General features: G+C 42.3%; 1 protein-coding gene across 11 annotated transcripts; it reads left to right on the top strand.

The window, feature by feature from the left end:
- Positions 1–321: 321 nt before the first annotated feature.
- phactr4b (phosphatase and actin regulator 4b) lies at positions 322–26,508 on the top strand. 11 transcript variants are annotated; one of them, XM_044208025.1, is made up of 17 exons: positions 327–471; positions 836–942; positions 6,796–6,905; positions 7,478–7,522; positions 14,631–14,795; positions 15,110–15,190; positions 16,191–16,706; positions 18,122–18,466; positions 19,769–19,900; positions 20,952–21,483; positions 21,842–22,149; positions 22,283–22,481; positions 22,680–22,735; positions 23,151–23,212; positions 23,302–23,439; positions 23,976–24,052; positions 24,981–26,508. In XM_044208025.1, exons 4-17 carry the CDS (start codon positions 7,510–7,512, stop codon positions 24,994–24,996), a joined length of 2,640 nt encoding a protein of 879 aa, XP_044063960.1. In that variant the 5' UTR covers positions 327–471; positions 836–942; positions 6,796–6,905; positions 7,478–7,509; the 3' UTR covers positions 24,997–26,508. The 11 variants fall into 11 exon arrangements, with proteins under 11 accessions (XP_044063963.1, XP_044063960.1, XP_044063968.1 ...); XM_044208026.1 differs by having other exon boundaries at positions 405–530; XM_044208027.1 differs by lacking the exon at positions 327–471 and adding an exon at positions 572–709.
- Positions 26,509–27,453: the final 945 nt, after the last annotated feature.

A 27,453-nucleotide genomic window follows, 5' to 3' on the forward strand; every position in this document is an offset into this window, starting at 1 on the left:
TGAAATGATTATCATATCATTGTATATAGCCTAAGTGTGCTGTATTTTTAACCCAAATCATATTCCATTATACATGTAACATGGGTTGTGAAGTTGATAGTGTCATATAGTGGTAAATTATGACAGCTGGCTCTGTTTCAGGTTTAAATGTGGGAACTATTTTCATTCTATAAATATGATATGTGTGTAGGAAGGGAAAAGTGAACAACTCTGCTTTAGTGTTTCATTATCACGGTGGGGAGCTGGATAATATAACGGAATGTCCCCCTTCCCACCCCAGATCAGTGCAATGCAATGGTTGACGGGTACTGAAGTCTTCACAACACAAAGAAGAGCCGTGTTCGTAACGCCCACAGAGGAGCTGCAGCTTCCACCGAGAACTACCGGTACCGAGATGCCCGGCTCGGGATGGTTTCCGGTTAAGTGCGTAAAATGTTTGGACCGGGCACTGGAAGAGGGGGAAAGTGTGAGGTGAGGAAATGACCGGGCTGCTATTTTTAAACTAATTTCAAAGGAGGAGGCGGAGGAGGGTGAGTCAGGAGAGGAGTTATGTGGGTGCTGATGTCCTGGGGGAACAAGTAAGCCACAGTGACTGAGTTTAGAGGGAATATTTCTCCGCAGACAATAACCGAAGTTGCGCTCCAACTTGGCCGATACAAAACAAGCCGGTATCACGAGTAAACTGCACGTTCGCAATGCAGTATTGCGTGTAAATATCTTGGTTTTGTGCACATCCTGGGTGCCTTAGGGGGAATGTTTTTGTGCTCCCTTTTCGCTGAAATCACTGCTGCTGTTTCACCACTTGAATCTCCATTTTCCCCTGATCTCTGCACAGGCGTCCATGCACAACAAAGGATGCGTGTGATCTCCGGGATGTAACGTTAGATGGTGTGTGTCGGTGTTTGTAGTCGGATGAGTCCGTCAGTGGGATGTACCTTTAAGGTCTGTATGTCTCTTTTTTCCATTACGGCGCATCATGTTGTGTAAAAAAGCATTTATAGGCCTCTAGAAACGCTTTTCCCTGCATGGTATCTTGTCGTCAGAAAGGGGATGCTGCTTGAATCGGAAAAGTGATCAGTTTCCAAATCAAAGCACTTTGAATTGTAGCTTCATTTGTGAGGCGCAGGATTGCACAAACCTTTACAGATAGGAGCCCAAACCTTCTTCCTGAAAGTAATAATTAGCTAATTTAAAAGGTTGACAAATGGACAAATCTGCTTCGAGGCATAGCTGCATGTTTGTGAAAAGCAGACATTTGACTAAACTATCAGCAACAACAATAAATCCGCGCCCAACAAATCCTACCTTATTTATTTTACATTTTAATTGTGGTGTTTTGTACAAAAACGTCGCAAAATGCGTTCATTGACACTGGTTTTATTCTGAAATGCATGGCCGGAAGTTTCCGTGTCCGCTGTGGCTGATTTGACCCGTTCACTCGTCAGCATCTTGAGTCGCACTGGCGCGAGATCCGCTCGCGGAGAGGGAGGCAGGTTGGCTCCGTTTTCTCCTCCTGCCGGGAGTAACAGCTGTTTTTAATATGATGCTTTTCTCACGATAGACCGAGTCAACCTCTCAGGTAATTTGAATCTTGCCTCGAGAAAGAAAGCGGTTAAGTAATAGTCAGCTTAATCTCGGCGATACAATTAGAAATCTGCGCTTCATTTAGATCTAATTAGGACATGGCTTGTTCGGGCAAAGATGGAAGACGTGATACACTTGCCCGTTTCATCTTCACGGCGAATATTGCGCTTTTACATGGTATTAAAGTGTAAACCGATGGTAGCCTAGCAAAGCTTTTGTCTTCTCACGCATTTTCATTTTTTAGTAAGTTGTTGTGTTATTAACCAAGGAGTGGAGGAGAGGGGATGTTTTCTTCTTCAAGGACATCATAAGATATTTGATGTCATAAGGAGCGTACAGTGACTTATTCAGATTACAAGTGTCAGTTCAAGATAGGCTAACACTTCCTGTCAGAAAACCTACTGGTGGAAGCTCTTTTTGTAAGAGTGAGTTCTCAACAGGCGTAATAAGTGTGTGCATGTGTTCATAATTATTGTTTTATTGTATTTATTCCAATGGGTATTCAGATTAATACATGCGAAGCTAGTGACATTTGGCACATGTAGACCTCTTCAAGCCTGACTAATAGTCTGGTCAGGTGCCTCCACCTCCATCTTGAACCTCGATCTTTTCTCCTGTACAGTAACATGCATTTCCTCTTGTTTCATCTGCCCGCGGAGTAATAGCTCCTGAAGTTAATGTGCTCTTCCGAGAAAAAAAAAATGCTGCCTCATGGCTTGTGTTGTAGCTCTTCCCATTGGAAGTGCCCCCCGCCGCCTTTAATGGGCCATTTAGAGGCAACCATGATGGTTAAGATGTCAGCTGGGCCTGATTGATTCGGTTAGACCACAGATGAGACTGATCTGTGCCTGAGATTCCTCCGGAGCTCTCTCAGCTTAAATGTCGATCCTCCACCAGGCAGGAGCCTCTGGCAGGGAGCAGAGGTGGACAGCCTGGCTTTGAGCTGGAGATGCTGAATGTAAAGTGAGCAAACACATGTACCACGTTAATGCTTGTTGGGTATGATCAATAACCTTCAATGTGGTGAAGATGCGTAGTGTTGCATCGCAGTGCAGTCTTCACACAGGTGGGGGGACACTGAGGAAGAAAAGTTTAGCAAAGGCGAGGAGCATTTTGGGCTCCTTGTTTAAAAAAAAAAAAAAAAAAAAAAAAAAAAACCCACACACAGAAAAAAAAAACTGGGCCACTAGTCCCTGTGGTGAATGATACTTTTCTGGGGCAGGCTCTGTGATGACGCTCACCCGGCCCGGATTGGGAACAGACACCCTCGTCCATCCATTTCGGAGAGGGGTACGGAAACAGTGCTGCTCAGATACACACTGCAGAAAAGTCCAAGCAGAGAAGACTGCAGGTCTGACTTTGCTTTCCAAACAGCAGCCACTTCTTTTCTGATCTACGCATCTATCATTGAATCATTGATACCTCTCTGGAGCAGGCCTGTAAGTATGCTTCAGCTCAGTCCACCTGACTCAGGATGTACTGGTATTAAATCAGTTATTCCCCATCTTTTGTAAGAGTGTTACTTGTTAGGAAGTCGGTTTTTGAATGTGGAGTTTAATGATTTTCCTCCACTGACTTGGCTGCTTTTTGTGCCCACAACCCGAGCCCTGGAGTGAGAAGCGCACTGCTATTTAAAGATGGCATAACCCGGCCAGCTGCTGCCGTTTCCGCTCCCATCGTAATTGAATCAGCGCTAGTAGAGTGCGCCAGTGAGGGTGTGTGCGCTCCACAGAAGATTATACAGTCGCGACTTCTAGGCGGTCTGTAAAGGCTACTTTCACATATGCCTACCTGTTTGGTCGCTCCTGTTGCTGGTGAGTGTGTTTGTGGGACGGAAGCTGGGAAGAGGACAAAATCCCTGTCGGTCTCATCTGTCGTAAAGTTATCATCCATGTAAAGGATGTGGGTTTGTAATGGGAGGTTTAAAACAAGGTAGTTCATCCTGATTGTAAAGAGTTGTGGGCAAGATTATAGTAAGAGTAGTGATTGATGAGGTGAAGTGACTTGTAGTGGCTGTCAAAGGCTTCAGAGAAAATATCTTTATGACAGTGAGCGACAGAGGTCCTGAGCAGTTTGGACAGACTCATCACTTTCATATTGATCCGTTGTGTACGGCAGAGAGCAGGGAGAGGGTTAACAACTCAAAAGGGAACTAGGCCGTCAACATCCCGTTTTTTATGGGCACAGGCTGAGACTGGCTGTGAACAGACAGAAACAGCAAGTGAAGCAGCAAAATATATGATGGTGGAATGTATCTGCTCAAGCTAGTTCTTTATTCTTTTTTTTTTTTGATCGTCTATGTTGTACTCGACATGCAGTGTTGCATGCAAGTGTTATGCATACATAACATATGAGTCTGTGGCTGAAATGGTGGAAAATTCTCTGAGTTTGTAGCTCTACCCCCTCACTGCCTCAAATCCACCAGATATTTTCTCTTTTCCTGGATAGAGCGAAATGCTCACCACTCAGCTCGATTATTTTAAGTCATCCAGCCAAGGCTGTGGCACTGGGCGGTGTAAAAAATTTCATCTCCGACCACGGATACATCTGCCTCCTCTAAGTGGTGTTAGGGTTCTTCTCCAGAATGTTTGTATGGCTGTACTACGAAAACTACGATACTTTAAAAGCCCACTTTATGTGGTTTTGGGCAGGATTATTGGCCTGTGTGATGTCCAACTTTCGTTACTCCGGCTTCTTCTTTTGATAGGGAAGTTCACCTTTGACCCTGCCAGAAAATTGGCCTGGAAGAGGAACATAGAAGAATGCCAAACTACAGAATATAATAGTATATGTAGGAAACTGTTTCTGAGTTTACACATCTGATTTGTGTATCACAGCACTGTACAGCCACCCGTGTGCCTTGGGCAGACAGAGCTTTACTTCATGGCAGGACATTGATCATTGATTACATTAATGGTCTTGTCAAAGGGCCTCCTGTGGCCTGGACATCATCACACAATCTAAGGGGACTTTAGCTCTTATCTGGCCATTCGTTGAAAATAAAGTTTACCCGCAAGACAAGGATGCTGCAATGTGGTTAGACCAGAATTCAGTGAAATGTAAGATGACTTGGAGCTCCATCAGACCACCAGAAGGATTACTTTGCAATGAAATTCGTCAGTAATGTTGAGACAGGAACTGAAGGAATTTTGCGGCCTCGTTTAGAGTTTGGGTCATAATATGCTCTTTTTTTCACTGAGCTTTTTTTTTTTTTCTCACGTTATTTGCATTCTGGTTTCTCATGCGAAGCAAATGTCTGTTTGTTTTTCTCAATTGCCCCAAAAGATGTGGCTTTCATAGTATTGCAGCTATTTCATTGCAAAGATTGGACAATTTTGCAGTCCAGTTTGTAATGTTGCTGTTAAGTCTTGGGCTGCAACTAATGATTATTTTAATTTCATTATTTTTTTTTTTTTTTTTTTTGTTTAATCGATTTAATACTTTCTATAAAATTCATGTTAATAGTGTAAAATGCACATGACAATTCCCTATAGCCCAAGCTAATGTCTTAAATATTAAATTTTTAATGATGTAAAAGAAATATCAACTGGCAACAATTTTGTTGATTGATTTAAGCTGTTTTTATAAAGCAAAAATCCCAAACATTCGCTTCTCAAATGTGACGATGTGCTGCCTTTCTGTGTCGTTTTATCGATTTAATCAACTAATGGTTTCAGCAAGAGGTGCAACTAATGATTATTTTCGTTATCGATTAATCTGCCGAATATTTTCCCCACAGCACAAAGTGAGGTCTTCAAATGTCTTTAGTCCAACCAACACACAAAGATATTTAGTTTGCAATCATGTATGACAAAGAAAAGCATAACATCTTCACGTTTGAGAAATGTTTGACATTTTTGCTTAAAATAACTAAAACAATCATTCCATTATTAAAATAGTTGCTGTTTAATTTTCTGTTGATCAACTAACCGTTACAGCTGTAGTTTCAGCACTACGAGAAATGGATCAATCACTACTTCCTATCGTCTTTCCATCCTATCTCATAATGCAGTGCCACCTGAGAATTCATCCTAAATTCACTTCATTACAGCCTCTGTCTGGGGATGTCAAACTCCTCTCCTGTCTGAATTGAGTAAAATCACATTTGAGACTGTTTTCCTGCTCTGCTCTTTTGACACTACTATCAAAAACAGGAAGATCCTATTTAACCTACACACTGAGCAATCAATAAACCTACATATCTGTAAAGACCATGCAGGCCTAATACTGGTTATCTTTAATCCCAAATGAAAACTGCTTGATGACTGCAGTCCCACAAAGCTTAGCTAGGTGTGCAGCACCAACTAAAGTTATAAAGTCCAGGGATCAGGAGAATAATGACATAATTTCCCAATTTATTTTGAAGGAGAACAGATCTTTTCTGGTGTATCAATAGGTTAGCAACTTTTCAATATGACATTAGTGTCTTTGCAAGTGTATTTCTTTTATATTTATAAAATTATAAAGCCCTATTTGTTAGGCATTTTCTTTGCCAGCTCATTCATTAACTAAAATAATCAACAGCAAAATATTTTTTGTCATACATAAATTGCCCATTTCAGGTACTGAAAAGGGTTTGTTTGTGGTTATGAAGTGATGCACAAAAGTGCTTAATTACATGATTGAAGTGTTTCAATGAGAGCGTTTTGACTTTTTCCACTTGAATAGTTTGAACAATGCCAAGTTGGAATGACAGGTCTGAGTGTACACCAGGAAACTGTTCTCCCAAGAGAATTTAACACTACCATCAGCATGACGTAACAGAAATCGATTCACACTTCAGTCATCCAGTTTTGAGGATTACTGTAGCATCGTTGTCTTTTTATAGATGACCGCAGTAGTGTTCTGCTGTAGTCCATCTACTTCAAGTTTGACCAAACCGTATGTTTTGCCTCTTTTTAAGGACCATTGTTGTTTTCTCTGCTGTCCTACTGCACACTCATTTAAATACATGTTTGTCTCCTAGATGAAGCTTGATGTCATCTTCAGGCTTTTACACCCCATTCACACCTTGTATTTTGCTCTATCCACATACAATAGCAAAATGAAGTTCACACTTTGCCAAGTGTAAATGGGGTCTTGCTTCTCAGGCCCATTCTGGTTGAAATGTGTTGGTATTCTTTGTGATGATGATACATGCATCTTCACTGCTTCTTGCTATGCTTTCTGTTTATGACTAACTATGATCCAATCTTTGTTTTTCTTTACCAGAGGGGTTAAGATGGGTGGAGCTGCCATCTTAATCATGCTGGAGACCTGAATAAATACTGCTATACTGCTGCTGAGGACCTCAACCACCCCCACCTATGACTTTCTATAGTGTATGCGTATACCTTTTTATATTTACACAAATCTGCAATTAATGATGCTAAGGTCATTTTTAATGGGTACAATTTCACACACATCCCAAAAAGGATTGTGTATTAAAAGTATTTTGAAAGATAAATTACAATTACGTTTTGGAGTATGAAATATAAAGCTCAGAGATTGTTTTGTTGAGATATGTTAATGGAAAAAAAAATTACATTTCAGCTGCAATATTGTCCACCACAACAACAGCCATAAATACATTGTAGAAGGTAAAAATATACAATTGTATCCAAAATGACTAGCTAATGACAAACACTGTGCTAGTCATTTCTAAAAGCAACGCTGACACTTATGTTAAGAATTACAATAGATTAATGGATAATCTAGTAAAAACATATCTATGCATAAGACTAAATATCTCATGAATCCAAGACCACAGTGTTGAGGATTTTTGGAGCATCACTTGCAAGAAAAGGTTTGAGGTAAAACCAAATTACTGCTTCTACTACACTGGTTTAACTTAGTGTGTCTTAGCTCACATCTTAAACTGGTGTTGATGCTCTGTTGAACTGCTGTTTTTCAGGAACCGTTGATTGGTGTGCCTCAAACTCTGTAATGGAAAATCGTGGTGAGTACCAAGTTGCTCGTTGTGGTTTGTAAAGTGCAGTGTTAATGCTGTGGAGAGAGCTGTAGATCCACTCATCTCGCTGTACATCCACTGTGTTTATGGGATCTGTCTAGCCTCTGCACGTTTTATGAGCCACTCAGGACTCCAGCCATACATCTTCTCAACCTCAGGACCTGATTGAGGATCAGTTCCCCTCCCAAAGCTTGGCCTTTCAGGGTTTTTCCTTGGTCGGCATCGGTCTGCGTGTTATGTGTGTGTGCTGTGCTGCAGAAGAGATGGTTCATTGAATATCTGTTACGTCATTGTTTAAGTCACACTTTTTTTTTCAAGTTTGACTTTAATATGAGTTGCTGTGTATTAGAATGAGCTGCTGAACTTTCAAACGCTCGCATGGCAATACTGACCCTTCCCTCTTTTGTAAACGCAGCAGCTGTGAAGGAAAATGAAGAGTTGACTTTTCATTATGTGTGCTGGTGGTTTCTGGTTCACCACCACCTGTAGCTCTTCAGTTAACCAGTTCCCTTTTGTGAAGCTGATCTGCCAAAAAAAGGCAGTTAAAAATGTCCAAATGTGCATATGCTAAGCCATCCTTAGTGGCTATCACTTCAGACTTCCTGTGGCTACTTCATAATAAAAGGCCTACACAATTCTCATTACTACAAGGCTGAAAAACATCTACAGGTGTGTTGTTAGTGTTGAATGTTGAACTCTTTCTTGACAAGAGTTAGAGAAAATCAATTACACTTTTATGAAGCTACGGTCATCAGCCGCTTAGCATAAAGGCTAGACACAGGGAGAAACAGCTAGTCTGGCTCTGTCCAAAGGTAACAAAATCTGCCTACAAGCACCTCTAAAGCTCACTAACTAACACGCTATATGTAATTTGTTTAATCCATTTTTAAAAAAAACTACGGTAAGTGGAAAAAAACGATAATTTGTTGTTTTACAGGGGGGGTTATTTGCCAGATTATTACTTGGCTGGGTGCAGTCACTTCCTGGTGGATATTGTTACCTTTGAACAGAGCCAGGCTAGCTGCTTCCCCCTGTTTCCAGTCTTTGTGTTAAGCTAAGAGAACTAGCTGCTGGCGGTAGCTTCATATTTACCGTTCAGTTATGAGAGTGGTATCGATCTTCTCATCTAACTCTCAGCAAGAAAGCGAATAAGCGTATTTCAAAAATGTCGAACAGCATACTAACGTTAAGAAATAACTGCCTGTTCTCTCTCCTGTCCTTACTCGTTTTATTCCTGTGATGTTGGTGTTCAGTTGATCTTTTTTTAACTTGCTTTTGGACGTTCATATAGATAAGCAGTTAAAGGTGGGGTATGCGATTCTGGAGAAATCTAAAACCATGACAGATACCATGATATAGAGCGAACAACGACTCAGCAAGTAACGTAACTAACGTTAGCTTGGTTGTGGGTTAGTAAACTGTCCCTACAGTTGCTGCTGCGAAGCTAACAGCCAGAAAGGACGAGACGGTTTCCCAGAGCAGCAAACCAGCTCCAGACAGCGATACTCACAGCTCTCCTGCTACTATAGCTAACATCACAACAACAGCAGATCTTGGCAAACTAGAAAGTAAGCTGAATGTCTGTGGGCAAGTCATTTAACGTTACTTGGCTCGGATAGTGTTGTGTGGCTCGGTCCGAGCCACTTTGTTTATTTCCCAATTACAGAGCTTGGGCTGTGTACAAACACCAGATTTCTTTTCAGTGCACACACTGAACGGACAGCTAGTGTACCATGAGGAGGAATTTGACAAAAAGACGTGTATTGGATTAGAATCGCATACCCCACCTTTAAAACCCTGACCGTATACAAAAATATGAAGCATATTTTAAGACATTTAAAAAAAGACACATTTTCTATCATGACTCGCAGCAGTGACACAGAGCTTTATAACACCATCCATAGGGCACGTTCCATACTGTGCCCACGTTGGACGAGTATGTGCTTGCATGTGTGTACCTGCCTCAGTCTGCCTGTCTGCCTGCTGAAGTGGCCTGGCCCAGTCTGTTATCCAGGTCAGGCCAACAGGTTCTGGGCTCATGCGGATTGGCTCAGCTCTCTCTGGAAGCCGGCCCGGTGTGGAGGCTGTATGTGGGGCACAGGGAGAGAAAAGGAGCGCTGTTGAACACACTAGCTCGCCATCTTTAGAAACAGTTCGAGATGCAGCCAAATGCTCAGAAAACTCAGATCTATCCAGGCATAATGACACAGCTCAATGCTCTGGATTCCTCTGAGGAGCAGTCGGACAAGGTTTTCTGAAGACACACAAACCTCAAAAGGAATCAAAGCACTAATTCAGGGGGTCCAGTCCACACTTTTTTCTTATAATTTAGAGAAAGTGGTCTCTCTTTCTTTCCTGCCTCTCTATATTGAAGCCCCAAATAGGGCAGCTCTCCTTGGCAAACATGTTTCAAAGTCATGCTAATGCCTCAAAGACTGTTCAAATTGCGATAAGAGACTTGGAGATGTGCATAAAATGGTGTCTGGAGGCATTAAGAGAGGTGAGCAGCATGATAAACACCCCCTGTACTACTGAACAACAGTAGTGGTAGCTTAATATTAGCGTGCTTAATGGATATAGAAACAGCAGCATGTGTCTGGTCAACGCATCTTCCTATTTTTCAGATTGATTTGTTATCCTTCAATCCTCCTTAAACAAGTTCAGTGTCATAGTAGCAGCTGTAATTCTGCTGGGATTCTTGTGTATTGTTCATGTTCAAATGTTGAGAGGGAGCAGCATCTCAGACACACTTGACCTTTTACTCAGCTCCCACAAAAAGTCTCTGATCTTGTGTAACATTTCCCCAGATTGAGGGCATTGATTGAAATTGCTCCAATTTTATCCTTCACATCCAGACTAAATTAAGGGTTTTTTATTTGTCAGGTTAGATGCATTACTAATTTAGGAATGGCTTATGTAGAATCTGTCTCTACCTTTATCTTCTGTTGTCATCTCAGCGCTAGGAAGGCAAGAAAACCCTGACACCAGTGTGTTAGGCAGAGAATTGTTTTCAGGGCACACAATGCGGTCTGGGCTCTGAGGTTTTAAGTCTTAGTTTTTTTCTGTGTTGGGTAAATCTTTTTATTGTCATGTTTGGCCTGGCTCAGAGTGTTAAGCTCATGCATGTCCTTGTTCTCTTGAGACCCACTGCACCACATAGCATGCATTACATTGTACATACATTATTGGATGCACATATTGCACCACATACCGCAGCACACTCATCAAATTGAAAACATGACTCGTCCTTCTCCCAGGAATGGTAGGCATCTATCAGTGAATGCTGACCTGTGCTGTGAGCCAAGGAGGGAGGGTCAGTGAGCGAAGGGGAGAGGGAGTCCAACTCCTGGAGGGAGGGAAGGTCTTAAGGAGATTGCGAGAGGGAGGGACGGGGGAAGGACTGAACTGAAAGGCGTAGAGGGAGGAAGGGTAGACGAGAGAGACACAGAGAAGAAGAAAATACCTGAGATAGAGGAGACTAGGGGACTTTATTGAAGGAGGAAGGCAGGTGCAGCTGCTGATCTGTCCAGTGTAGTGCACACGTTTCTGGGTGCAGGACAGGTAGAGGCCCCTCAGGGGCTGGATCATGGGACAGAGCCTTCGTGCGGAGACCCCAGCTCAGGACCCACAACAACACAACAATGGCGGTGAGTTTCTGAACTCACTCATGCACTCTGTGTGTACTTTCCACAGTGATGCATTTCTCAACAACAACATACACAGCATGAAATTTGTTTACTATTAAGTTTATTGAGCATTTAATGACATTTTTCAATGAATTAAAGCACAGAGGAGAGATGACTCAACTTTGCTTTCCTCTCTCTCTGCCCCCCCCCCCCCTTCACTTTCACCACAAGGAATGTTAAATCATTGGGATCATGTGGATGAATCTCAGCTGTGTTTTTACACACTCATGCATGTGTTGCGCACTTATTTTCTTATACAGTACACAAAACAGCTCAGTAAAATGAGATATTGAAAAGAAATGTTTTATTTAGGGATTATTGGAAATAGAGATTGTCTGATTGTGAGAGCTTTTACATAATTTTGGATCAATACCTAAATTTTCCCCTTTTGATTATTGCACTTTTTCATAAACTATACCAAGTATAAACCTACAGACCAAATGAATCTTTAATTATAGATCTTGACCTTGAGTTTGACAAGGGAGCAAGTAGTGAAATCATAGCACAGATTGAAGTATTTCTTACTTACTTACTGTATTTATTTGACTTACTGCTACTATGCTGTTGGGTTTTAAATGGTTGAATGATTTTAGGGCATACAAGATTCCACAAGAAGCAATCACAGTGATTATAACCTCTTTGTGCTGTCAATTAAGTAGATTCAAATTCATAATCTGGCCTGGCAAGGATTGGGGTTATAATGAGGTTGGAGGTATTTCCCAACTGTTGCACCCCGTGGAAGGGGGTTTCTTATGTAAGTGATCAGGATGGCTTGGCTAACAGATTGGCTAAAGGCCATATCCGTTAAAACAACAATCTCCTCTAAGCACATGCTCACCTGACCAGGCCTGCCATGACTCATTGAATCATGAGGTTAGAGAGAAATCTGGCCTCTCTGGGAGATGTCTGAGAGAGTGGTAGGTGTGGCTTCAGGATAGGGGTACGTCAGAGGAACACACATACAGTGTCACCCACCCCCATGTTTCCTCACTAGTATGCCTTATCTTGGCAGAGCTCCTGATTAAAGAGCATGACTACTAGAATTCTGGTCCTGGCCTTGTTCTGAATGGAAATATGTTTTATATCATCTAGATGTTTTAACAGTCGGAATGTTAATTAGTTTCACTGGTGTCACCGTGTTGTGCCTTGCAGCGCTGTGTTTCCATGATCAGTACAGTGAACTGTGTTATTGAATGTGAGGGGAAGAGGTTGTCTTTGTTCTCGGTCACAGAATCAGGGTGGAGTGCCGTTTCCTCCCTGTGTTTCCAGGCTGATTCCCCCCCCCCACACACACACACACACACACACACACACACACAACTCCTGTACTTTTTCTCTCTTTGTAGCTCTTTTTTTACCCTTTACTCCCATTCCCAAAGCCACAGTCACACACAGCTGCAGTGCCACCACACACCAGAAGCCTTCACACTACAGTTGAAACAACGACATGTTGGAGAGTTTTTCTCTGTATCTGTGAAGAATAATTTTGAGTGGATCCACAGCACTGTTGAATGATAGTTGAGTTGGATGTACTGTACTTTTTGTTGTCTTTTTTGGATTTTTTGTGTCTGTGGATGGACACATTTTATAATCAGGCATTGCTGGCTAATGTACAAGTCTCCTAAGGATATGGTCAGTCATGTTTTTCAAATAGATGCCTGCTGCATGGGCTGAGTCCTCTGCAATCGTCATCTCTGCAGTGCTTTGGAGTGTGCAGGCCTGGCACAGGCAGCTCTTATCCTGCTTCACTGGCTTCAGCTGAGCCACTGTGTCAGGGGCTCCTCTGACAGAGCAGTCTGCTGTGTGAGATCCTCGGTTCTGGTTCACGGGGAAGCTGCCTTAAGCAATGGTTAATCTGGATGTTATGGCAGCTGGTCTGAATCTTTAAATTTCTACCTCGCCAAGATAAGCTGGATTTCCATGGTGCGGACATGTCCCATGAACCCGGACCCTCTCTGCTGTAGTTTCAAACAGCTTTCTGCAACTTGTCTTTCTGGCATTTTCTGTTGGGATACATACAGGACAGTTGATTTTGGGGTTGCTGAATGCTCCCTGCTTCCCCATGGCATGCTGTTTCAAGTCCCGCCACCACGGAAGCTGGACACTTAACACCCCTCTTCCAGGTAGACTTGTGTCTGTTTTTTGAAAGACTTGTCAAAAATGAAACTTTTCAGGACATAGCAAAGCCTAATTTTTGAATTGGCAGTAGTGCAAGAATTTGAACAGTTCTGATTTGAACTGTTTTGGGTTTAGGTTTTACCGACAGTCAGGGTTTTAAACACTGTGTAAGCATTCAGTTCAAATTTTACCCCGCCAGCAGCATTGAGGTAGCCGTGTGGAGTAGCGGTTAAAGACTCTGTCCTTCAGCTGCAAAAATGGGTTTGAAACCTGTGTCAGCAACCATCCACCATGCTAAAATGTCCCCTAGCGAGATACTGAAACCCTGCCAGCTCCAGGGGCGCTGGTCCGTAGCTAACCCTGACGTCCCTGCTGTATGTGTCAAACAAAGAGTCAGTTTCCACCCAGGAATGATATTATTGTTGTTATTATGTTCCTATGTTCTTTATTGGACTGCTAAGTACGCCACATCAGTCTTGTAGGTATTGTGTGAGAGCATATTGTTGTGGGAATCAGACTGCAAGGCATTATTGTCGCCGAGACATCCTGTGCGTGCATGAGGCTGGATGTTTTAAATCGAACCCTATTCTCTCTCCACTGGTAAATATTATGTCTGCTGAGTACAGCAGCTGCAGCCTTGAAAGAGCTAATGTTTGAAACTCTTTCTGAGCTCAGCAACCTGTCTGTTGGCCTGTCAATCACATAACCCAGAATATGTAACCATGACTGCAGAATGCCAAGAAATGGAGTACTTTAAACCTTAATGACATCTCATAAGAATCGGCATTCTTTAAAACATTTTGCTTCTTGATTTGTTAGTTGTATGTATAGTATCACAACCAAGTTATTTTCTGCTACTGTAAGACTGCATCCGTGTGTGAGCCTCTCTTCTCTATGGAGGCAGTGAGGGCTGAAAGGCTGATAAGGCACTAGTCTCCATCCAGCCAAGGAATGTGAGCACTTGACAGTGAGAAATCCTGGCTGAATGCCAGCGTCAGACCTCTCCTGTTAACTGTGGATATGTGGAGGAGTCCATGAGCTCTCAGCATCACCCTGCCAAAGCACACTCAGTCCCCGAGAACTAACAGCTAAAGATAAACAGCCGTAATGAGCACGGCCCTCTTTGCAAAGGCAGCAAATGAGCTCAGTTAGAATAGAAATATTCTATGTCAGAATATTGTGACTGCTGATGGATCTATACTGTCATTTTCCATGCTCCTGTGTCTTGTTTTAAGTTGCACAAATCTTGTTAAAACTGTTAAATTTATATTCAATTATGGCTTTTATTTTAGATGATGAAGCTGACCAGCACCACGGCACTATGGTGGGAGAGGGGGGCAGCACGGGGGACAGCACCCCAAAGCGTAAGGGCAAGTTTTCTACTCTTGGCAAGATCTTCAAGCCATGGAAGTGGCGGAAGAAGAAAAGCAGCGAAAAGTTCAAGGAAACTTCAGAAGGTTTGTGGTGTGATCTCATTGTGTTTGTAGTGTGAGTGAACCTCCCTCCTTCCTCACTGGTCATATCCGTTACATTCAGCTTTCATCAAAATTCCTCAATGCATGTGTTCCTGCCCGAATGTCACAAGCCTCTCCTAATGTTTTCAGCGCACCTATAATAAGACAGTGGGCTGCTAACAAAATATCCTGTTGACTGAGGAGCTCTAAACTTGAATCTTTGTGTTCTGGAGAATGACGTCACATGCTAAATGTGACAGATTTTACTGCAATATTTTTACCTTGTGTGTAAGTGTAATTCTGTTAATTGACGGCAGAACTGGAGAGAAAGATGTCGACGAGGCGTACGCGGCAGGAGCTTGTAGAACAGGGAGTGCTGAAGGAGGTCCCGGACAACGGTAAGACTGCTCCTGTGATTCATCTGATCTTTCTGCACAACGGTGTCTGTATCTGACAGCAGCGGCCCCAAGGCTATCACACCCACACAGACAGTACAGTTAAGTCATCAGTACATTACGGCAGGAACACTGTCCTCCTAACCAGCAGGTGTCTGAGACATATTTAAAAAAAAAAAAAGCAAATTTACTTTCACCTTGCTGTTTTTTCAAAGTAATGTAATATCTGTTTAAAATGGCATGCCACTCTCCAGAGCTGAGGGAAAGTGGAACAAATTGTGCCCTGCAGCAAAATAGCTTTGAGAGGGGTGTGTGCAAGCGCAATGCTGGCCCCACTGTTGCAGAAGCCCATTTATTAAACCTACAGCTGCTCCTTCATCACACCAACAAACACAGACTCTGTCTACAGGGCTTGGGTTAAGGGCACCTTCCTTGTTTACTGTGAAACAGGGCTGCAACTAAAGATCATTATCGATTTAATCTGTTGTTTTTTTTCATTTATTTCTCAGTCTAAAAAATGTCAGAAAAAAGTCAAAAATGCCCATCACAATATCTCAGAGCCCAACAATTCTAAACCAATAGGTATACAACAATATAAACCAGAGAAAAGCAACAAATCCTCACATCTGAGAAGCCAGAACCAGCAGACATTTGGCATTTTTGCTTGATAAATGAGCTAAAGGATACCCCCAAAAAACTGTTATTTATAATAAGATTAATTTTCTAATGGATTAATCAACTATTTGTTTCATCACTTCTGTTGTATATTGTCTAAGTTCAAGAGGGAGGGAACAATAAACTACCAAAATATCCTACAATATCAAACAAAGACATTGCCAGTATAAAACATCTTCAATAATTTAGATTGAATAAATATTTAGTATTTAGTTTTCTGCTAGTGCACTTGCTTGATGACTGAGAATGTTGGATCTTGTCATTTGTGTGTTATAGTTGTGTATTCACCAAGGTTGTGTATTCATCTTATTCTGTCCAACTTTTTCAGATGCAGATACTCAAACCCTGAAGCAGCCCTACGTGAAGAATGGCCACACTCTGCCTGTGAGTGCTGGGGTTGGAGGAGGTGGAGGAGTCATCAGTGGTGGCAGGAGCCCGTGCAACCAGGGCAAACTCCCCTCAGAGTCGGACTTTAGAATGAACCCGGCCTGGCTCACCCAGCCAGACGACCGCAAGGGCCGCTCTCCCTCGGACGGAGACCGCCGGGGAGCTCAGGGCTCCAGGGGAACGGGACTGCATGAAGACGGGTGGAGAGGGGGAGGGATGGGGCCACGTGCACATGTTGAGGGCGAGTGGAAGCCTAACATGGTCTGGCAGGGCCAGATTCACGGCCAGATGGAGGAGGGCAGACGTGCGGGCCGACTTCACCCCGATGACGGGCAGAAGAGGCCCGGGCTGCAGAAGGTCCCATCAGAGGACGGCAGGAGGAGTCGGCCTGCGGAAACAGACTGGAAGCCCACGCTCCCTCGACATGCATCTGCCGAGGAGGGAAGGGCCCGCAGAGGTGAGTCGTTTCCAGCATTTTTCCTCCTGCCATCTGAGATATTGAAAAGCTGTAATCATAAGATCCTTGTTGAGTTTTCTTCACTGTGAAAAAGTCAGACATAAGGTGTATGCTTTACAACTTGACCTCCTTCATACATGAAGATAGCAGGCGATTCTTCAGTCTATGTATTTTTTTCACTCCCTCTTGCTGTTACTCTCCTGCTTATGTGCTTGTCCTCCCAGATATAGACAGGCCCCTGTCGGCTCCCAAGGGCCCTGCTCCAGCTACGCTTCTTATTGAGGAACATGAGGGAATAGTTCGTCCTCTCTTCTCCTCTCCTAATTAATGTGGCACGATCACTATACCCATTATTGCCCTTTAACGCTAACACCGTCAGCTCATTGGCTAATTGATTTTACTGAAACATTACGCTTTAAGAAATAATGGTATTTTCGGCTGTTTTTAGATCTCAGTTGTCCAGTTATCACTTATCTGACACGTGAACCACTTTCATTTTTTTTACTACTTCTATACCTGTGTACAAAAGTGTGTCAGTAAGATGAGAGGAAACCTAAGTGATCCACATGTGAAACTTGGGTTACAACAACAGAACATAGACAACATAAAGACTCATATTGAAAACTCCACTACAGAACTACTATAAGAAAAGATTTTTAGATTTGCAGGTAAACAGAGATTTTCTCCCACTTTCCTTTATGTGTCCCTGCTCGGCTCTTTTCTCTGTCTCACCTTGTTTCCTTTTTTTTTCTTTCTCTCTCTGATGATGCTTTTTCTCTCCCTCTCCCACTCTCTTTCTATCTTTATCACATCTCCTGCTTTCTGTCCTCCTTTTCTATCTCATCTCTGTTCTTCATGCTCACTTCCTCCTTTCCCCTGGATTATTTGCTCTTTGGTTGAATGATGTCACAGTGATAAAAGCTCGTCTGTAAATGAATACCCCTAAACTTCAGAACTGCTGCTTTGAGGAATGCCGTGGGAGCAGCAGCAGCAGCAGCAGCAGCAGTGTGGGTGGGGGGGCTGCTCGGGGGCTGCAGTGGGGTGGGCAGAGGGAGGTGGGTTTTTTGGTGGTAATTGCAGCCGCCTACTCTGTTTATCTTCACAGCTGATTCCTAGATAATGCAATTCTCAAACAAGTGCTATCACAGAGAGTGCTTTGAGTGGTGAACAGCAGAAAATGGCTCAGTGCTCAGTCCCTGAACTGAAACATTTATAGCTATGTAGAGAGGTATTTTATAATTAGATATCACTAATTCAATAATGAAAAAGAAAGTACCACAGCTGCGCACAGATTTTCAAGTGTTACTGGAATTTTGTTCAAATTTCTTAATCTCAGTTGAATGGAGTATTGTAGTTATTTTGGTGGAATGAAAATTTATTTTATAACATATCGTCATGATACTGTGTTTTCATAGAGTCGGACAGCCATTTTGTCCCTGACCCAGAAGCCCTGCGGGACACCCTGCGTGAACCTCTGCCACCTAAACAATCCGTCATGCCCCCAAAATGGCTGATGAGCTCCACCCCTGAACCTGGCAGCAAGGTTCCACCTCGCACCCCATCCAACCACCCCACGACCCAGTACCCCTCTCCCTCCGCCCCCTCGGCTGTGGCGCCCAAACCTGTTCGGTCCGTCTCCTCTGCGGGTGCATCCACTCAGCAGTCTTCATCTGTAGCCCCAACCTCCACCACTCAGGGCACCAAGCAGCCCCCTCTGCCACCACCCAAGCCCGTGAACAGGAGCAACGCCGCCATGCTGGGTAAGTTCTGCTGAATAGTGGGTGCTTCTGTTAACAGGCGATGGAGGGTATCAACAAGAGCACATGCAGCCCGCATAAACAGTCTCAAATGTGCATTATGAACACTCAGATGTCTGCTCAGTTAGCATGTAGTTTTCCCACTGGCGAATACAATATGTACATTTATGAGTCAGTGCACAATTGATGGCAAAGAGAAGTCTTCAACACAGCTAGCTACAAACACACACTTGCACACACACATCCTGGTAATGATGTTAAGCAGCTTGAGCAGTTTTTCCCCAGCTAATTACTTATTATGCGTGGACTATTTTAGCTGCAACTTTTCCCTAGCATTTTACACTCTGAAGATAACAGAAACTCTTGTGGCTGTGGAATGCTGCTGGCACAGATGCAGTGTAATGGTTGTTGTTGTTGTTGTTTACTATGGGTTGGTCTCATCTGGGATCTTGCCTTAATTCCCACTTGGGCAAGGCCATCTACTTTGATTCATTTTTATCTTATCAGCAGATCTGATGATGTTTGGCACCTTTCAAGTATGTGCACTTCTTGTCATGCCTTTAGTTGCGTCTGTGTGATTGAATTATGTAGGGATTTTTTTAGTTATATGCTGTGAGGTGTTTTCTTTTTCTCACATATACATCAGTCATTTCATCAGATAGTCATGTGACTAGTCAAATGGGGAAAAAATATTACAAGATGTCCTCTTGGTTGTCACTTAAAGCTATACTGGTTTTCATTAGTGGCGGATAGAGATAGAATATAATGCAGCTCACTTGGAAACTAACAGCATTTTCAGCTTCACAAACGTCTCTACTACCAAGAGTAAACCAACCAGAAATCTAATTTGGAGAACAAAAATCTGTTGATGCAGTTTTTGACATTTTACCAAAGCTGTCCCTGAAGTAAAAGTTCATAAGAATAGGTCAACATTTTTGGAAATACACATATTCGCTTTCTTGCTGAGTTAGATGAGAAAATCGATACCACTCTTATATCTCTCCGTTAAATATGAAGCTGAAGCCTGTAGACAGTTAGCGTAGCTTTGCTTAGCTAAAACCACTACTTGTCATTTTTACACGTTTTTAATGCATTAAACAAATGAGAAATTAGGTGTTGAGCTGGTAGGCTGATTTTCTTAACAATAGTAATTAAGAGTATTGTTGAATGACAGAATGATGAGCATTTAGGGCATCAACACCCCTCTCTCATAGCGCACTCTATCTATACAACAACATACAGTACCACCATGTACCTGCATTCATTAAACACTCCAGTTGAAGGCCTCCATCTCCTCCCTGTTAGTCTCCGCCCTGCAGGGGGGAGAGAACGCTCAGCTTCCGCTCTACTGGTCCTGCTGGAAGCGAGAGTGCGACTACGATGTCTACCTGTCCCTACCCGTCTACCTGTGCCGGCGGGCTGGAGGCCTGCGCTCAGGTAAAAGGATGCCCCCTGGTATCTTTGTGGCCACGGTGCCCATGTCTGGAATGCCCCCCTTCAGAGTCTGCGTTCTTCATCGTGTCGCGTCCTTTCTATCTGCCAACATATTTTCCCTCAATGCCTTTAACTCGTTGACTGGCCATGATTGCTTTTCTTTGGATGTGGTACCGCATGCACATAATGAGCCAATAATGAGTGTGCTGGGTGCTTTGTGTGTATGAGAGACAACTTCTGTGTGAGTGAGCAGTTGAATGATTTTAATGCTGTACTCTCTTATTTGGCATGTGAATGAGAGAGAGCCTTTAGCAGGTTCCAGCTTTGGCCTGCAATGCATTAAGTGAATTATATAGCGCTAAACCACTCAGCTTCTGCTCTACTGGGATGGACGGGTGGATATAAATGGATGGATCAATGGAGGGGTGAAAGGGTTCTAACTAAGGGCTTGACTTAATTTAGAGAGGAGGACATAATTCAGTTCAGTCTAGTTTACTGCATGTTTCAAATCTGGCAGCACTGATCTATTATGCCTCATTAGCACTGCTATGGCTTTTAACATTAATATCGATTTAAAGCTTTATTGAGGTTTTATGAATTATATAGTAAATATACAAATGTGCATGCAAATAATTGGAGGGTTTGCATTTGAGCCTTTTGTCTAGGAGCTTTAGGTACTTTAATGACGATAATAAACAAGGTTTGACAGCAGGTTCATAAGAGCATGTAGGCTGTGTGTATCTTCTTCGTCTCTGTGACCTGGGGCACATGCTGCACACTGGTTTGTTAGGTCAGTGTGTGCATTCATGTTGACATAGTCATGTGATGTGACATACTGTATGTATACAATAATGCTCAGCCAGACATGTAATCCCATTGTTTATATTTGTTCATGTGTATTCTGTCATGTGGGGTGCATCATACATGTAGAGCTGATGCATGTGCACTCATGTCACAGCGGCAAACTAGATAGAAAAATAAAGCACTTGTTAGCAACTTACTCGCAGGCCTTTTGCTTTATGATTGGATGTATTAACTGTTTTTCCATTTGCAGGTGACTTCACCCAAGCCACCGGCGGTGCCAGTCTTGTGCCAGCCAAGCCCTCTCCACCGATGCCTCCTAAGAGGACCACCCCCGTCACCAAACGCAACACGGAGGACTCCTCTGCTTCAAGCCATCCCATCAACCCCTCACCGCTTTCTCTGGAGGACCACAGCAACCTCCCTGTGGGCTTCCAGCTACCTCCCCCTCCTCCCTCCCCTCCCCTGCCAACACACATACCACCGTCTCCTCCCCGCCAACACATACACAGCCACCATCTCCACCATCAGCACTCGTACCCCCACCCATTGCCCCAACCCATACCGATGCTGTTTGACCCACCAAGTCCGACCATTGAGTCTCCTCAGCGCCCAGCTCCTGTCCCGCTGCATATCATGATCCAGCGAGCCCTGTCCAGTCCCGGCCCGGCTCAGCCACATCCAGACGGGTCACAGCGTGCGCACGCACTGCTTTTCGAAACCCCTCCAGAGTACCAAGCGGATCGTGGTCGCCCCCTTCCTGTCAGCATCCAACCACTAAAACTGTGAGTTTCTCGATACACAATAATGGATTAACTTTTGTAAAACAAAGATATTCCGTCAAGACAAAATCACAAGTCAGTACAAGTAAAAACAAGGTTACATGACAAAAAGGGCAGCTGCAGAAATATTTAAAGGCTTTAGAAGGGTGAGGGGGGGCTATATCTCCTGTTTAGGCTTAAGTGTTATGTTGAAGGATACATAAATGGGTGGATACATACATTTTAATTTGGTTAAACTAGTTTAAAATGTGTCAGTCTTGTTTAAGTGCAAAAGCTACTTCTAAATGAGTTAAACAGACAAACAGATGCTTTATCTGTATCCATAATACTTATGTATGTAGTTATTTTCTTATTCCATTAGATCTGAAGATGACTACTCAGAGGAGGAAGAAGAAGAGGAGGAAGATGACGAGGAAGAGGAGGAGTACGATGGGGAGATCCCCCAGCCAGAGCTGGAGCCGCGGAGTCGCAGATGCTTCATCGGAGACGCTGGTGTTTGTGTCATCCCAGGGGGAAACAGCAGTGAGGAGGAGGAGGAGGAGGAAGAAGAGGAGGAAGAGGATGAGGAAGGAGAGCATGACATGCATGGGGAGGACAGCGACTCAGACGGCCCTGTGCTTTATAAAGATGAAGACTCGGATGAAGATGAGGAGGATGAGCCCCCACTTAGTAGGCATAACCATATTTTATGAAAAGATTTAAACATTGTTTAGTGTTTTTAGTTTCAAGACTTTTGTAAAGCTCTTGCATTGTTTTCGTGGTCCTTCACACCCGAACCCATCTCTGCTTGGCTTTTATCCAGGTGCCCTGGCCAGCAGGGTCAAGAGGAAGGACACCTTGGCTCTGAAGCTGAGCAGCCGTCCCTGTGCCCCAGACAGGGACAGGTTTACCCAGGAGAGGAGCAGCAGAGACGACCAGCCTCCAGGACAGACCGGCCTCACCTGGCAGAGCAGGGAGCAGTGGGAGGCCATCCGCACACAGATCGGCACTGCACTCACAAGGTAAAGACAGACATCATCATACTTGCGTGTATATTCCATTTCTTTTGTATCGTCTAAACTGACAATAGTGAATGTGCATTTCCTGAAGAAATCAGGAGATCATTTCTTGGATCTTTGTCCTACTTATTGCCTGAATGACAAAGTGGTGAAATTGTAAAAATAGTCCTGTTCTTTTATTTTTATTTTTTTCCACTTCAGGCGACTTAGCCAGAGACCCACTGCTGAAGAGCTTGAGCAAAGAAACATCCTTCAGCGTTAGTATCAAGTCTTTCTTTCCTTTTCACCTTTGTTATTCATTACTGAAGCTTATAATGCCTTCACTAAAAAAGAGGGATTCTGATTTGATCTGCTGCTCCTTGACTTGTTTGGACACATTTTTTGTGGGCTTTAACAAACAGTTCAGCTCAGACTGATGATTTGTCAATGAACTACTCTTGTTTATGTAAATAAAGCCACATTTTAACATTTTTGTGCCAGGTCTTCACAATGTGCAAACATTTTATGCATGCCGTAATAGCAAGAATTTACACTTAAAAAGACATGGATTACAGTTCAGATGTCTAATTTTGGAACTGCTTACTCTACCTTTGGTGAACATCAAGCTTGGTTTTCATGCAGCATCTAAATAAAGCTCTGTGGTTGTTTTTTTTCTTCCCTCTCTTTTTTCAGCCAGAAATCAGGCTGACAGACAAGCTGAGGTTAGAGAGATCAAGCGGCGGCTGACCAGGAAGGTGAGGCAACACATCTGCAACAGACAATCGAGTGTCTAATCATGTATTTGCTGGATATTAAACTGACATAAAAACTCTGTTTATTGTAGCTGAGTCAAAGACCCACAGTTGCAGAACTACAGGCAAGAAAAATCCTGCGGTTCCACGAGTATGTGGAAGTCACAGATGCCCAAGACTATGATCGGAGAGCAGAGAAGCCGTGGACCAAGCTGACTCCTGCTGACAAGGTACTCACTCAGTTTGCCTCCAGCAAGCACTTAACAGACCCAATAAATGCACCCAACAAATCTCCCTGCAGTGGATTGTGTTTCACATAATATTAGCATCAAGCGTGATGTTTAGCCCGTGTTTCCTTTTAAGTTCACATTTAAAGGACCAGTGTGTAGGATTTAGTGGCATCTATCGGTGAAGTTGCAGATTGCAACCAACTGAATACCACTCGCCCGAAACTATGGTGACCGTGAAACTCACGAAAAACGCCAACGGCCCTATCTAGAACCAGTGTTTGATTTGTCCATTCTGGCCTACTGTAGAAACATGGCAGTTCAACATAGCGGACTCTGTAGAAGGGGACCTTCTCCCTCTGTAGATAAAAACAGCTTATTCTAAGGTAACGAAAACACAACTATTCTTATTTTCAGGTGATTATACACTAATGAAAACATACCTATGAATATTATATTCCATTTCTGCCAATAGATCCTCCTAAATGTTACACACTGGACCTTTTAACTGACAATCTCTTTCCTGTTGTTTCATCTAGGCGGCCATCCGGAAGGAGCTCAACGATTATAAGAGCACTGAAATGGAGGTTCATGAAGAGAGCAGAATCTACACGAGGTATACCTTTTATCAATTGGATCTTGGTATTATAATCCTTCAGATTTCAGTCCTGGTTGATTTGGCGACACCTGTGGTTACCATGGTAACAGTATGTGCGGTCTAATATTACAGCAAATCTGAAATCTCTGAGTACAGTTACTTTGTCAGAAGTAGAACCGAAGAGCAACTAGTGTATCTGTTTACAGCACAACCAAATAAACTGTTTAAATAAAGAATTCAGTTTTTCCCACCATGCCATGAGCACATGGGGCGAGTAGTTTTCCACACAACACCAGGGAATGGTAAAAGGAGTTGGTTACCTTGCCAAGGAGGTGTGCAGCCTGTTTCCTGCAACTCTTCATCTAACAGCTCACTGTGGCTGTTTCTTCTTGCTCCATTACTCCCTGCAATGTTTAAAACTACCAAAATCCCAAAAATTACTTTCCTCTTGTTTTGTAAATGCTTTTTTGACAAAGGATTGCTGTCATCGCTGACCTCTGTGACATTGTGTTTCCTGTGACTGCTTCACAATAAAAGCACGTCATGTTTAACCTAAACACTTTTAATGTGAAGCAGCAGCAGAAATGTTGGGTTTGCATAGCGTTAGGATAGTGAACAGTGAGGCTGATATCAATGAAATAACATTAAAAAGAGCAACGCTGGATTACATGTATGCATCGTTCCTGTGAATGCCTCGTGCATGTGAAGGCAAATTGAATCAAGCATGGGAATGACGGACCCCGCCACTAACAATGAAAACTAAAATGAATGAATGAATGTAAATACACTGAATGGCTATTGCTGAAAAAATGCTGACCATACTATAATAATAGTATCAAGCATTGGGTTTTATTTCATGAAAATCTTAAGGATTATAACTTTAAACAGAACATGAATGAAACAGAACATTTGTTCATGCCTCATGAGATCTCTTTGTTTCGTTTAGGTTTCATCGGCCTTAGCCTCCCCCCTCTTCACAGATAATGAAGCACTTAAGATATCTGTGTGGCAAGAAGCTGCTCCCTATGCAGACAGATCGCCCTTTTACGTTTCCCGAATGTAATGTACAGATTATCAGGGAAAGCCTGGAACTGACTCAAAACAAGAATGCTTCTCGCTTGCCCTCCATCGCCCTCCCACTACATTGCTTTCACTAAACTGAGGTGGTGGTGGGTGAGGACCAGATGCAGTATTTCTCCCGGACGACAGGGGGAACCACGTGCCAATGAAGTGGAGAAGTGGCAGAGGACCTACAGGGCTTACTCTCAGTCTGCTGTTATGTGGTACCCCTCAGGGACTTGGATCTAGTTACAACCTTTAATGCGGCCTCATTCTGTGTTGCCTTTTTTTCTTCTTTACTGTATATGGAAAAGCTAATTCATCTTGTTAATGTAATAACATACAATAATAATAATAATAGTAATAATAATGATGATGATGACTTATAATACTCCACACAGTAATAATAGATAATAGAGACAAACAGCTGCAGCGAGAGCGGGCTGGATGTAGACTGGGATATTCTGTTATAGGACTGGACATCTCTGGGATATTGTGTATGTTTTATATAAATTGTGTACAGACTGCTATTGTTATACCTTAGAATGAAACTTGGAAATATCTAATTACAAAATATTCTGTACTGCACAAGATATTTTATATTGTAATTTTGATCACGAGTAGTGACAGCTTTTATTTGAGCCTTTTTTTAATTTGGCTTGCCTGTATTTATGGTTGTGATGTGAAGTGGCCATTTAAGCGTCTATCTAGATATAAAAAAAAGGTGCAGGTCGGGAGGCTGTTGGTGTTTTTATGTGTGCCAACATACCCAATGCCTAAAGGACTATAGGATACTGGTTTTCATATCACTGATTTCTGCAATCCACTGCATGAGCCAACACAGAATCCAATGCCATTGGATCTGGATATCTCTCTTCATTTATACTTTTTTTTATGAGTTTTTGTACTTCCCTTTAAAGATCAAACATGCAATGCCTTCTGTAGCCATTTTGAATAAGGTCATGCTAGTAGTGTCCATACTAAAAGTTAAATGTAAGTTGCTGTGAGTGTAGATCAGGGAATTATCCAAACAATCAGAAAATGTATAAACGGTCAACAGGGAGTCATTTTGGCTGCAGAAGTGTTTTATCTTGTATTGTTGTCAGGCCAGTAGCTTACAGGGTTCTCTATGCGGTGTACAGGTTGATATAGGTTTAACTGATGCTTGTGTATATCTTGTCTTCCTTTCATTTGAAAAGAAATTTTAAATATAAAAGTATTATAGGTTGCTATTTTTTTAAGCACAGAATATTAGTTGATAATTAAATGCTACAAGAATGGGAATATGAAAGCGTACCTTTTCTGTAAAACTAAGTTCATTTTTAATTGAATGTGGAATTGTATGGACTGACAGTTTTCTTTTTAATTGTAATAGTCACATCTGGATCTAATTAAAAACCTTACAATTCCTTGAACCTTCTGTGCAATGACTCTGCACCTGGCTCTTTAATCAAAAGACATGTCTTACCTATTGATGGTCTTAGGTGGAGATTTGTAGAGAATGTTTAAATTGGAACCTCTTAAGAATATGCAGGCTGCAGCGACACCTGGTGGTAGGGTAAGTTTTTGTTTATCATTGTGAGGAGCTAAACCTGGAGATGGTGCATCATACATAATGAATGTGTCTATAAGAACCTTGTAATACATTTGGTATTATAAATGTACATTGGAAAGGTTTAAAGCAGTATATTTTGTAAACAGTGAAGGCAAACTCTCATATGATGAGGTGATGCTGCAAGGTGAGGAAGTTATTAAGCAGAATAAAGACCAAAAATGGACAAATTAGGCAAATTGACAAACAGGGTGTGTACTGGCTGATCATACAAAAAAAGAAATACCCAAGCATATGAAATATTCATTGAATATTTATGGTTTGGGACAAATGCACAGATTATAACAAAGACATAACAGATAATGGTGTTTGTATTTTTGTTACTCACCCAATGTGAATTGGGTCCAGTGGACCCACAACATTATTGGAGTTTTAAAACAATAAAGCCATAACAATTAATGTAAAAACACAGTTGATTTAATCTCAAATACAAGAAATATAGACAGCATATATGTTTAATATTTGCCATTTACCACTTCTAGATCAGATTACCAATAAAAATGCTATTCGTTTTTGTAGTAAAATGTGATTTTTGTTTTAAAAAAATGTGTGTGTGTGTATATATATATATATATATATATATATATATATATCAAGACATGGTGGAATAAATCATGTTTATCTTCATCAAACAAATAAAACAAGGTTTTCATCAATAATGATGTTTATTGCTTACAATTGAACAAATTGGAAAGACAAACTTTACACACAGTAATGTATGGAAATTATTGAACACAAATTTGTGCTG

Source organism: Siniperca chuatsi, linkage group LG9 (assembly GCF_020085105.1).
Source record: "Siniperca chuatsi isolate FFG_IHB_CAS linkage group LG9, ASM2008510v1, whole genome shotgun sequence".
Lineage (NCBI taxonomy): Eukaryota > Metazoa > Chordata > Actinopteri > Centrarchiformes > Sinipercidae > Siniperca > Siniperca chuatsi.

Coding starts and splice junctions, on each gene's coding strand:
- phactr4b (XM_044208023.1), top strand. CDS start 11,121: ATGGGACAGAGCCTTCGTGCGGAGACCCCAGCTCAGGACCCACAACAA. Junction 22,736..23,150: donor GCAAAGAAACATCCTTCAGC/GTTAGTATCAAG, acceptor CTCTTTTTTCAG/CCAGAAATCAGGCTGACAGA. Junction 23,440..23,975: donor AGCTGACTCCTGCTGACAAG/GTACTCACTCAG, acceptor TGTTTCATCTAG/GCGGCCATCCGGAAGGAGCT.